This window comes from Solea senegalensis, linkage group LG15, assembly GCF_019176455.1.
Source record: "Solea senegalensis isolate Sse05_10M linkage group LG15, IFAPA_SoseM_1, whole genome shotgun sequence".
In the NCBI taxonomy this organism is placed as follows: domain Eukaryota; kingdom Metazoa; phylum Chordata; class Actinopteri; order Pleuronectiformes; family Soleidae; genus Solea; species Solea senegalensis.
This window is the reverse complement of record NC_058035.1, coordinates 22,309,233-22,322,945: the sequence shown is the minus strand read 5'-3', so window position 1 is coordinate 22,322,945 and position 13,713 is coordinate 22,309,233. Positions and strand designations below refer to the sequence as shown.

Here is a 13,713-nt window from a genome sequence, read left to right as displayed (position 1 = left end):
AGTGTTTGGAACACAATTCAAAACGAAGTGAATCTGCTCCCAGGCAAACATGTAACATTTTCATGTTTGAAGGTGTAAATTTAATGCAATATGATGTGATAAAAACCTGTGGAAAGCATTTTGGTGTGAATAAAAACCTGGACCCGGCCTTTAAATGTTCATGTCTTACTTTACAAATGGACAAATGGAAGGTTTGTGCTTAGTCAGCAGCGCTGGGACGAGAAGTGTGTCCCTCATTACAGCCATAAAACACACCTTTAATCAGCCAAGCAGTGAAAATACAATAATACAATAATGTACTGTGTTTTCTGGTGGGCCTTTAGCCTCAATATCATCATTGTCAACCGAGCCAGTTCATACCATCTCTCTCTCTCTCGCTCTCTCTACAGTGTGTACCAAGGGTCAGGCAGTGAGTGGTCAGTACCGTTTGCTCGCTAAGACTGGAGGCTACATCTGGGTGGAAACCCAGGGAACTGTCATATATAACAGCCGCAACTCACAGCCTCAGTGCATCGTGTGCATCAACTATGTCCTCAGGTAAGTCCATGTTTCTTTCATGTTACAGTACGCTACAGTTTTTATTGACTGCTATGATGTTTTCATGATGTTTTTGATGAGGCCCTACTTTCCTATAACCTTTCATGATGTTTTTGTCTTCACATATTTGTGTATGTTATTAGTCACTTTGTCATGATCTGCTCTTTCAGGTGAAGTGGATGAGTGAACCTGTGTCCTTTCACAACCCCCAGCTGACATTATGATTGCATGTGCTCTACTCCTGCAGTGACGTTGAGGAGAAGTCGATGGTTCTCTCCCTGCAGCAGACCGAGTCTCTGTTCAAGCCTCGACACATGAGCAACTTCTTCACTGCTGGAGGTGCAGGTGTGACCGGAGAGCCAGGAGACGCCATGTTCACCAAACTGAAGGAGGAGCCAGAGGACCTGGCACAGCTGGCTCCAACACCCGGAGACACGATCATCTCCCTGGACTTTGGTGTGTAGTCACCTCCGTCATTACTTTGTTACGCACATTTATTCAGAAACAGTTCAGCGCTGATTTCCATGTCTTTGTTCAGGCCGCTCTCAGTGCGAGGTGTCTGCAGAAGCTATGCTCCCACTAGGACCGCCGTCCTGGGCCGGAGAGAGCCTCAAACCTGTCAATTTCACGTCAGGCAAATCCTCAGCTCCCACTTCAGGAGACGCATCTAACATGGCTGCTTCGACAGCAACACGGCAGAATCCACCAGCAGCCAGTGGTACTCCTAGCCTCAGCAGCTGCTCCACGGTGACAACACACTCAGATTTAGAAGAGTTATTTAGAAGTAGTTTCTGCATATGGAGGTATTTGGGAAATGTAGCAGGGACATTCCCATCAAATATGAAAGATATCCACTGAGCTTCTCTTTGCTCCACATAACAAAAACAAGGAGATTAAAACTACATAATTTTGGTCACTTTTGTTAAGTATCTTGTTTTGTTTCTCCCTTCATGTTCCATGTCTTGTCTTCCTGTTTTATTTTGAAATCACTCACCCTTGTCTCTGTTTCAGGTTCCTGTCTGCCCTTGCCCCCTTCCTCGTCTGCGTGCACCTGATCCCTGATTGTGTCTTCCACACCTGCATGCAATCACTCCCTAATCAAGCACTGCTTATATTCCCCTCTGTGTCTTGTCTCGTTGCCAGTTCGTTGTAGTTCATAGCTCACATTCCAGCACTCTTTTTCACAGCCATAGTCTAGTCTTCTCGTGTTTTTGTACCTTGCCTGCCTTTTACGACCTTGCCTTTTTGCCTGACGTTTTTTTGTACCTCTGCCTGATCTTATTGACCTCCAGTGTACTGAACCTCTGCCTGGAATGAAACTAGTTTACTTACTGAATCGTGTCCAGAATCCTGCATTTGAGTCCATTGTTCTGCTTTGCCATAGTTCATGACACCTACTGTAAATAAAATGATGGTATTACAGCATATTTGATTGTGAAAGAAGTGTTTGTCATCGGGCAACTGCTGCTGTTCATTTCATTATTTGTTTCTTTAAGTGATTCAGTGAGAGGTCAGAGGTCACTAACAGTGGGTATTGGATGGATGTTTGGAAGGAAAAAGGTCAGAGAGAGTGAATGGTTCCTTTTTCTCTCATTTTTATATTCTCTCCTCTTTGTCGCCGTCGTCCTCCTGCAGCCCAACAGCTCAGATGATTACTACAGCATAGTGGAGAGTGACCTGAGGGTGGAGCTGACAGAGAGGCTGTTTGCTCTGGACACAACAGAGGGCAGCAGCACATCTGCAAATACTGAGGTTTGTCTTCTTCCTCCTGCCATCAACATAATGTTTTTTTTATTCAATGTCTTGCTCACCTCAAAATTCACTGGTTGCAGAACTGTGCTGCGCTCTGATCGGCACAGCTCTGACAAGTTACACTGGTTTCATCTCAGGTCCGCACAGCTGCACGGCTGCAGTCGCGGGATTAGGTTTGCTCGTGGTTCGACTGTGTATGTTGTAAACAGAACAAACAGAGCAATATTTCTACCCACCGAAGAAACAGGAGCAGTCTGGGCTAGCAAGGATTGTATTTAAGTGGGAGAGGAAGCAGTTTCATTTTCCTGCTTCCTCTCCCACTTGTACTGAATTCTGCTGAAGTGCTGTGTATCCACTTCAACCTTCTGCACAGTTGCACAGACCCTTCTGTGCAACTGTGCAGAAGGTTGAAGTGGATACACAGCACTTCAGCTGTGTATGTGTGGGTTCTCTCCGGGTTCTCCAGCTTCCTCCCATAGTCCAAAAACATGCAATGTGGGGATTAGGTAAATTGGACACCCTAAATTGACCATAGGTGTGAGAGTGAATGGTTGTTTGTCTCTATGTGTGTGTGGCCCTGCGATGGACTGGTGAACTGACCAGGGTGTACCCCGCCTATCGCCCGATGTCAGCTGAGATTGGTGATTCGTTTGTAACCAGTGCACTTTGCTACCTGTATATCATCTTCGACACTGGATCAAAGACGCAATGCAACCATTCCACAATCAGTGTATTGTGGGGGTGAGGCTCACACTTTCCTGTTTGGCCATTCCAGGGACCATCTGCGCAGCAGAGCCATCACATCCATGTGTTCCTCACTCAATCATTTTTTTTTTTATTTTAACTGTTGTCCTGTCCTACTTTCCAGATGGACTTTAGTGACTTGGACCTGGAGACTTTAGCTCCTTACATCCCCATGGACGGAGAGGACTTCCAGCTGAACCCCATCATCCCAGAGTCTGAGTCCCTGGAGACAAGTCCCGCAGGATCAATGATGGGGAGCAGCAGCAGTATCAACAGCAGCAGCAGTAACCGCAGCAGCAGCCCTCCACAAACAAACCAGGCATCCCAGCAGACCATCAGCAATGTCACCAGCCTCCTCCAGCCCCTGTCCTCCCCTCCTCAACCCCATGGTCACTATCAGCCCCGGCCTGCTGCAGCCTCATCCTGGGTCACAGAGGAAAAGAGAAGCTCCAGCCAGGGGCCCACAAACCCCCGCACAGCATCTTACATGATGGGGCACATGCAGAACCCACCGTACCAGGCCCCGGCAAACACCCCCCTCTCTTCTATGGGTGGCAGGCAGAATTTGCAGTGGCCCCCGGATCCTCTGTTAACCTACCAACAACAGCACCCAGTCACCAAGTCTTACCTGATGGACTCCTGCCAACAGGACATGGCACAGGTCATGCAGAAGCAGAGGTGATGTAACAAGAGGCAGAAGTTCCTTTTAAGTTAGATCATTACATCCAACAAACACTGGAACCAGTACGAATGTTAAATGTGTTCATGTGTGTGCAGGTCTGTGGACAACTTTGTACAAGCCTACAGAGACTTGAGTCCAGCCAGGAACAACAGTATCAAGCGCTCCTTCAACCAGATGGCTGTGGTGAGTTTTAGCTCAGTAAAGACCAAGACTGAGTCAAGCGAAGTTTAATCTCTGGAGATTCTCCTGTCTGAGACTTCGCAGTGAGTAAGTGGGCGACTGTTCTGCCCTCCTTCAACCTCTCACCTGTTCCAACCCCTCACCTGAAATTATAGTATTATCAGTTTATTTATTGACATAAAAATCTTTATGAATGTAGCAAATACCCACTGTACAATTATTGGACTTTTAAATAGAATTACTTGTTGATGAAATACACACTACATTAAGTTGTAGTTTATGTTTAATTATACATTATCACAGCTTGATGATGATGAACAACACTTCTTGGCTAGTTCATCGTGCTAACTTTCTGTGACACGAATTATGGTCTGTCCAGATTTCTTTTAATGTACGTGTAACAAATAGAGCAGGTGAGATGACAGAGGTTCCCATAGGAATAAAAGCATTTTCATACACAGTCATGTGGAAATAAGGACCTTGTTCAACCAACCAAGCTGAAAGTGAATGTAAAAAGTGAAAATAAAGTAAAATCCCATATTTGTTTATGTAACGTAACAATGTAAACGTTATCATCATCATCATCAGACCAAGACTTCCTATTATTATTGTTCTTCAGGGTGAAAATAAGCCTTCAGATCTCATGTGGAAGAGGATGAGGAGTGAGAGCTGCATGGACATGGATCGCTCCCTCAGCACTGGATCACTGACAGGTAGCTGTACTTTTTATGCTTATACTAAAGTATATATTAAGTATAACTGTATACTTTATTAAGTTATACCTAATAAACACACACGTTTGACAGATTTTCCTGTGTCACCTCGCTGTCCTCTCTCAGAGTCGGGAGTGAGCAGAATGTTAGCGGGCAGCTTGCCCTCACACCCCAGCTCCCTGCAGCAACACAGGAAGTGTCAGTACCCAGGAAACGGGACATGCGCCACGAATGAGAAAGGCTTTCTACTGAAGAGCTGCAACTACTTCGATTATAACGTTGCACCATCTCACAAGATGGAGGGTGAGCTGCAAATAAACTAAACTAGAACAACACCAATAAAACCCACTGAATAAAATACAGTTAAACAATGAAACCAAACCAAGCAAACTTGAGTCAACAGCCATCTGTAGCCCCCTTTCCACCAACATTACCAGGAACTTAATTACCCCGGGGAGTTATTCCCGGTGATCTGTGTGGTATACATTTCCACTCAGAGTGTTGTTGATGACGTGCAGTCAAAACATCAACAACACAGCCTCGTCCTTATAATTTATTAGTTTACGTCACGCTTGAAGTCCCTAGAACTGTAGGTACGTCTTTCATGGAAAGGAAACCTGTGGATTTATGTAAACTGTGAGATACAGTAACTGTCCTGGCCAGCAGGTGGCAGTAGCTTTAATTCGTAGGCACTTATTCCCTTGAGTACCTGTTGTTGCCTTGATTAATGCAACACAGCATTCCTGTCTGTGGAAAAGGGGAAACATACTTCCTTATCAATCATTTCAGTCTGTAATTTAGTGAGGAAACAACTTGTAAAAATGCTAATGTCATCAGCATATACACTGTCTTGGACTCATGGATGGACATTTGGTAACAGAATTGTTCGTGAACTCACTGACATGCAGATTCTCTGTGGTTGCAGGTATAGCCAGTCGTTTGCTGGGCCCCTCGTTTGAGCCCTCCTTTCTGCCGGAGTTGACCCGTTACGACTGTGAGGTCAACGTCCCTCTGCAGGGAAACCTGCATCTCCTCCAGGGCTGTGACCTGCTTAGAGCCCTGGACCAGGCCACCTAGTCTCCCACATTCAAACCCCACCAAAGACCCAGACCTAACCCTAGCCCTGAACCTCAACCTACAGCCTGAGTCCTGTTTATCACCTTTATGCCTCTGAGCCTTCGACAACCCAGAGGCTAAGCTATTTTTAGGGAATAGTATTCACAACCAGCTCCTGCTTTATTTAGCTCACTCTGCCTTCTCTGTTGTTCTGTATGCTGATTCTTTCAGGAGTCAAGCCTCTTAAACCCGCCCTCTTTCTTCTTGACTCAGATTATGTGCAGGTTGACCTCCATCATACAAAAGTGTCCCTGCATTGAGCCAAACCCATCGAGGACCTACACAAATGAAAACCCCAGTCACTTGGTAAGAAAAGGTCAATGTGGGACAGTTTAATAAGCCTGACCCAGGTCCTGTGTTCAGTGTGGACACGGGTCTGGGCTAAACATTCAGACACGCAAGGCTGAACTTGGGTTTCGGTGTGAACAGGGTATTTTAGAAGTGTGGAATTCAGACACAATCTCTACAATCTCAAAGACAAGAGATTCAAACCTGTGTCTTATCCAGGGCCTGTTTCCTGTGATGTAAACTCTATGCAGCTGAGTCCCGCCTTACCTTCTCTTTATCAGCTCTGCTCTGAGGAGAAGATGCTCTTACATTACCTACACATTAACACAAGCACTGTGTTCTCTAACTCTCAGTGTCTGACCAGCAATTAGACCAGACCACTTTTCAAGTCTTAGTCAAAGGCGCAACAAACAGCCATGAATCGGTTCTGAAAAACGAAGGATTTTTCACAAATAATGCTCTTTGATTCTGCTTCTTGATTCCAATCGATCACTAACTGTTCAAAGGGAGGAGCCGTTTGGAGTGGTTTTCAACTGTTGTCATAGCAGCAGCTACCGAGACTGTAGCATAAGATTGAACTTCTTTTCTCCTACACAAGAAGTTATTATGTAGTTGAATCTATCAGAGTTTCCAAATTAAAAGTGTATAATATATAAAAAGTCTATGTTAAAATGTCTGAACTGACATTTCTTCAGTTCAAAGTTTCATTTTATGATCCACTTTTTCAATGTTAGTCGTTGAAGAACCTCAGTATCTTAAGCAGTGGCATCTTCAAGGTATAAACCGTGAAACATCAATGGACCATAAGCTCATACTGTGCTTTCTATTTCTTAAAATATTTGGGGTAATTAAAACTATTCATATTAAAACTAACTGTTGTGAGGCTAACTCCTCTGAGCCTAACTCTTCTGAGCCTAACTGTTGTGAGGCTAACTGTTGTGACACTAACTGTTCTGAGGCTAACTCTTCTGAGGCTAACTCCTGCAGCCTCACAATCTCTTATGGTGGAGAGAGAGAGAGAGAGACGATGAAGCGACAGGGGGAGGAGTCTGTGATGAGCCTTGCAGTTAGACAAGAGGGTGATGAAGGAGTGGAATGCTGTAGCTGGTGTTTGACCAGAGAGGGCAGTAGATACAACATGGAACTGTGAAGATTTGCTCCTGGATCAGCAAATATCGTTAACTAGATAAACATATACACTGGTTTACACCTGGAAAAGTGGTTTAGTTTAGTTTTAGTTACATTTTAAAGACTCTTACTAGAAGTGGGAATCAATAAGCACAATCAAAATGGCTGCATTTGTCTTCTGTGTCACATTTACAAACAGACTGAATCATCTCAACATCATCATCTGTTTCTGCGATGGTTTTAGTCAAATCTTCTTTTTTTCTCTTCTCCTCAAAGAGATTTTATATATATATGTATATATATATATATATATATATATATATATGTATATGTATGTGTATGTGTATGTATATATGTATATTCTTACACCTTCAGTATACGCAGTCAGCAGCAAAGCTATAGCATTATTCACCAAACTGAACTCTTGTACAAATTACACTGTGAGGAAATGTTGCAGGCAGCAGCCATTATCATCCTCATCATTATCATCAACACACCAGGTGTTTGCACAGAAAGGGGGAGGAGCCTCATCTGCCCTTAAAATCCCTTTAGGATTTTACAAACATTTGCCCCTCCACGGATCCAGGCAGACATTTTTTAAATATTAACTTCTGTGTCATATGCAAATATAATCTAACCTGTGTACTAACAACATTTTCACCGCATAGTATAATAAATAGTCTAATTGCCCAAAAATACTACATGGCTTTGGCAAGAAAGACTGTTCTATGTTATTACCTTTTAATAACAATACATACATTCTGATTCCATGAGCCTTCCTATAACTGGAATTTAATCATTTGCAATAAAATGTCAGACTAAACTTAAGAGTCCAAAAATCTGAAGATTTAATTTACATTTCACAGCTACGAATCACTGGGTAACCTGTTTATTGTTATTATTATTACTATAATTATTATTATTATTATTTTGTTATTATTAATATTATTATTATGTAACTCATTGATTTCCACAGAAATGAGTAGAAACAAATGTCTGCCTGGTGCGTTTGTGGCTCCGTGAGATTTATAGAAGTCACCATGTGCTGAATCAGCCAGAGGATTATTAGAGGGCGTTAAAGGCACTGATGGAGACACTCGAGCCAATCAGGGTTTGAAGTGCTCCAGTTTGGTATTAAATAAAAGGCCACTTCAGGAGAGGTCAGTCCTGTGTTATTACTGCAGCATTATCACTTACTTTAACACTCTGTATATGTAGCAGCGTTAGCAGTGTTAGCAGCAGCCTGTGAAGTGTGTGTGTGTTATTCTTCACGATTAGGACAAAGCCAGTTTTCTTTTTTTCCCTTTTGAATTCATGACACAGAGCGGCTGCCGTTACCAGGCAGCTTAGTTATAGAAATCAAAAATCACAGCATTGATAATGAGTCATATCATCAACAGTTCTCTGCAGTTTTCTCTCGGTCGGTCTCTCTCATCATGTACTGTCCTTGTGTGGTGACCACTTATGACTATGAATTATTGAGCTTTGTACACATTTACCATATATACCATATATTTAAGAAAGAAAAAGAAAAGAAGCTAAAACTAATGTTGAAGATGATTTATTTGTCCTGGTACTTTGTCCTTATCGACCTGCCGTAGACGTAGATCCCTCACAGTGCTGTTTCCTCTTATGTTTTTTTTTTTTTTATTATTATTATTATTCCCCTGCTGAGAATTTTATCGTAAAATAATATCTTTTGAATCTGTTTGCTGGCCAGTACAGTTTGTGTTCCTGCTTTAAGAAGATTCAAAGAAAAACAAATCACATTTAAGGGCAAACATCAGTTTTTTGTTTTGTTTTTTATCTTCACTTTTCAGATATGTAGCATTTTGAATATTTAAGGAGGTTGCCACATAATTGAATCATACAATCAATTTTCCAGGTGGATATACATGTATATGTATATGTATATATACATATATATATGTACACATACATACATATATGCATATGTATATGTATATATATTTACAATTATCGGTGCTTCATAGTCCACATATGTGTCATTTGTACAACTTTTATCACATGGATCCACTAACACTGTATTCTGCTTTATGTTGTGTTTATGCTGAAATGTTCTTTAAAAGTTTATTTTAATGTTAATGTGCCTTATTATGAACCTCTGGTTGTCTAAATATACAACGTGTTTTCACCCTTCAGCAGCACAATTTGTTTTCTGCAACCCTCTGTCAACAATCAGGTGTTTATATAAAATAAACAGCTGATTCTCAGATAATCAGCACAGTGTCTTTCCAGTGACAGAAGTCTCTCGGTGAATTCACACCAATCGCAAAGCAATTATTTTTTTCTGAGCGCAATTCGCAAGAACTTTCTTGCCCGTATTTCCAGCCCCTCCTGTGTTCTGAGTTAAGTGCGATAAACACATAAAATCCAGTAACGTAGACTTAGGTAATCCAACTTCCACGCTGTTCTGTTCAGCGTGCACCATTTCGGATTAAACATTGGGATGTTGGAAGAATTTGAATCTCCAATCATATTTTTTTAAGTTCAAATATTTCAGATCAAGCTCCTTCAAGGAATTTCACAATACATGAGTGGAAATTCTTTCCTACTTCATTTTTGCATTGTGTGTGTAAAGATGAAGATAATGTCTAAAAAGATGTATGTTGTGTTTGGTCATAGTACACAATCATAGTAAGTTTAACCAGAAAGAGATTTGACCTAAATAGTGTTAAGGTTTTCATGAAAGTGTAATTTAAAATAAATATAAACAGAGAACTTCTGCTTACATGTCTGTTCTGCTAACTTGAAGCAGACATGAGCTAAATTGAAACAATGTTTGTTTTAAAACACTTTAATTTCAAACATGAGCGCCTTGTATTGAAACAACTGTTACGAGAAAACACAAAGAAAAGGTGCAAAAATAACAACACGTATCTCAAAGGGAAGTGAATCGCTAGTGGATGCTATGTGCTAATCACTCTGAACTGTTTGAAGGAGTTTCCCCAAGTAAAACATAAGGTGTCAGGACTGAATTCACTCTTTCATCACTGAACGTCCTCTTTAAAGACAATTTCAGCATCATCTCTCTTCTTGTGTAAGTTTTGTTGTCGTCGTCGTTGTTGTTGTTGTTGTTTTTCTGGGATCCATGTTGAGCTACTATTTGTTTATGACAGTACAGTTATATTAGCTAATTCTACATTTTTTAATGTGCTAAAAGACATTCTATTGATCTTATTATTAATCCTATCATTATTATTATCATATATTGTCATTATTGTTATTACTATACATGGGACCTGATAAAAAGTTTTGTGTTTCTGCACTGGTATCTTATTAAAGCATGCCAATCTTACCTCCATCGTCGGCTTCATGTTTGTTGTAGCCTGTTTACTTTTTTATGATAATGTTATCTTTATGTTATATGAAAAAAACAGAGCTGTGATGGAATTGATTCATTATTGTAGAAACATGTTTTTAGATTATTAAATGTAGCAAATTATTTTTCTTTTTTGATTTACTTTTTATAAAATATATACTCACATTATTTTCTCTCTTTCTTTTAGTATAAGCAAAATGTCATAAAATATTTTAAAAAATTTAAATGCTGATTTTCGATCACATTTTAGTTAAAGTCATACAAATACATTAAATAAACCTTCAGCATAACATGCTGAGGCAATATAACATTTGTATTCTGTGGTAACTCATTAGAAACAAATAATAGTGGCACTATTACAAAGCCCTGTAGAACTCCTTTGTTCAGTGGTGGTTTTAATTACTTCTGTTGGTTTAAAACCCTGCTCCTCTAACTTTAATGAAGTATGGCTTACTGAAGGGCAACTGAGGCTGGATCCTGAAGCCCCATATTCAAGATTCAAGATTCAGAAAATTCAAAATTCAAATACTTTGAATGTCAATTTTTCTTATCTATGGGACATACAGAAAATCCAAATACCAAATTCTCTTCTCTCCTCGATACTGAAAGTTTAAATAAGACAATATAAAAGATTTTTTTGATTTTTTTTAAAGAATATTTTTCTTTAAAATCCAGGTGGTAAGACCTAAACATTGAAGGGACAAAAATCAGCAACAGGATGTGTAATAGTAGCAGCAGATATCACAATAAGTTATGCAGTGCAGGTGTAATATTCTGTGCTAATTTTATGTTAATATCATGTATATAATATAATATAACAGACATGTTATTCATTTCAATATGTTAAAAACTCTGTTTATGTGATATACAGTTGGTGAATGTAGAAATATTCCTGCCAAAATGGCCTTGTTTGGATTCTGCACAGTGGAATTGCTTGATGTCAGGTAACAGAACTCTATTTAACGCAGATTTGAATTCAGAGATTCTCGTGGTGTCCTGAAAGAAAACTTTTCGGCATTTTTTATGTTTTCTATTTGGGGAAACATGTGAGAAGGAGAGTGGAGGAGTAGGGGCGTTGTTTTTTTTACTCTGTGACTCAGTAGCTTTTTGATGTGTCGTTACTCTGCTTCATGGAAAACATGTTTCAAAGCCTGAACGTCACCTTTGATTTTGTGTTTGAAGTCTTTTCGCTTTGAAATTATGACGCACATCCTTGCACATTAGAAACAATTCTGAGCAGAAAAATAGGTAAAACGTGGCACAACAAGACAAAAGGTCTCGTACCTCAGACCTCTCACTCATGTGTTGTTGATCGTGTATTTCAGGATTTGATTTGAGGTCAATTCAATCCTCGGTTAAGGACCAGCCTGGACGGGTTGTCAGCTGGAATTGGCTCCTGCTCCTAAGCGACCCTCGTGTGGAGGATAAAGCCATTGACTTCCATTTAAACTGAGTTCTTTTTGCAACCTGTGAAGTTGACCCATAGTGGTTCTTCTGTATGCCGCCACTTCGAGGTTGGCTTCAGTGAGGAAACCAGACTACATAATAATAATAACAACGACAATAATCATAATAATGATAATAATAATACACAAGTTTTAGGTTATGGTCTAGGTTATGATACAATTATCCATTATTTTAACCTTTTTTGTGCTCTCCGAGTGCTTTCTCTGGTTATTGTCCTCTATTTTATTTATTTTTAGTACTTTTGCATTTAACTGTGTTTTAATAGTTGCTATATAAATAAAGCATTGAGCATCATTATTATCATGTAAAGTAGACACAGAATATTTGAGTGTATTTGGCTTTATTAAGCGTTCATCTTTGATCTCCTGACAGCTGCTTTTGCATGTGTGCATGAGTGAAGGAGAAACAGCAGCGAGTGGGAGATGGTTGATCTTTGAAATGGCTGAGGGTGCTGGAGGGTGTTGTGCCAACAAGTTAAACTTTCAACTTATTTGTTTGTCTTCCTTCCTTTATAGGAAGACGGGAACACAAAACTTAAAATCACACATCTTGCATTTTACGAATGATTCAGAGCCTTTTGTTTCCTTCATGTTGGGAGTCAGGAAAACATGTGGGAGGAACCTGCATCTCACGTTAAGCAGCTTCCTCTTTTTCTCCAGCTTCCACTTTCTAAATAGTCAGTTCATTACTTATTTTTAAGTAAACCACCCTCGGAGACACAGAATCAACAACAAAATAATTCTGGTCTGTCTGTCCACCCATGCGTCATTCTGCCTGTCCTGTGGGACCTGAGCATGTCTCAAGACAGTTGTCCAATAAACTGATCCAGGAACAGTTTGTTTAGCTTCATGCTGAGCTGCTCTGACTGGGACTGCCCCCCCCCCACACTGTAAACACACCACCAAGTTTCCCATGTGTGGGTCAGGGACACAGTTTGATCTCAGGGTATTAAATTCACTGTGTTCTTTACGTGATGGACATGGAAATCAGTGAGTCAGTGAGAATCCTATGAAGAAGTTAAAAATTACTTTACCAGGCGTTCGTCCAACACAACCCAGAGAACGATATTAACAATCCCCAGAGGAGGAAGCACAATGATTGTGCTGTTGTTGTGCAAATGTTTGTGAAGATAAACAACTGGTGGCTCCAATCCTCCCGTCTCCAGGCTGCGTTGTCCTCATGAATACTGTTTACTTTAAAAAGAAAAAACTGCACACGGCTGTCCAGAAGTCTTGGTTTGTGTTTGTCCACTCAATATAACAACCACACAATTTTCAAAATAAAAGTCTCTGTCCAAACTGAAGCAAGTAACACAACAAACAACTGTCCATCATGTCTGTGGTTAAAAACTGCTCCATGTGTGCGACTGAATTACTGTGAAACAAATATGACAGAAGTGACATTAACAGCTGAAGTAGCAGTGTTTTATGGTGGCAGCCATCTTGGAATCCAGAGTCGGGTTGGTCCGAGTTCTAAAAGGTTCTGTGAGCTTTGACCATGAAAAGCACAGCATGGATCTGACTGATTTTATATAGATTTCCTATTGCAAATTTTATATGTAAATGTAAATTGTCAAAAACAACAAAAACATTTCATGGATTCTAAGATAATAGAAAACTTTTTTTTATATAGAACTCCTGAAAAGAATCCTGGTAATCTGTGTGGTGTGCATCATTTTTCATGTGTTGTTGATGATTGTTTGATTGTGTTTGTTTCCCAAAACCAGTTTAATTTTAATAAACAAGAAAAAATGATAAATCAAT

General features: G+C 40.2%; 1 protein-coding gene across 2 annotated transcripts in view; it reads left to right on the top strand.

The window, feature by feature from the left end:
- LOC122781796 (endothelial PAS domain-containing protein 1-like) overlaps positions 1-10,459 on the top strand; it is a 78,140-nt gene extending 67,681 nt beyond the window's left edge. Inside the window, exons 8-16 of one of the 2 annotated variants that reach the window (XM_044045815.1) lie at positions 390-537; positions 785-993; positions 1,076-1,284; positions 2,173-2,289; positions 3,158-3,711; positions 3,811-3,898; positions 4,515-4,608; positions 4,702-4,911; positions 5,534-10,459. In XM_044045815.1, coding sequence (XP_043901750.1) covers positions 390-537; positions 785-993; positions 1,076-1,284; positions 2,173-2,289; positions 3,158-3,711; positions 3,811-3,898; positions 4,515-4,608; positions 4,702-4,911; positions 5,534-5,685 — 1,781 coding nt within the window. In that variant the 3' untranslated portion in view covers positions 5,686-10,459. The remainder of the gene's footprint in view (positions 1-389; positions 538-784; positions 994-1,075; positions 1,285-2,172; positions 2,290-3,157; positions 3,712-3,810; positions 3,899-4,514; positions 4,609-4,701; positions 4,912-5,533) is intronic. The other variant, XM_044045816.1, reaches the window with a different exon arrangement.
- Positions 10,460-13,713: the final 3,254 nt, after the last annotated feature.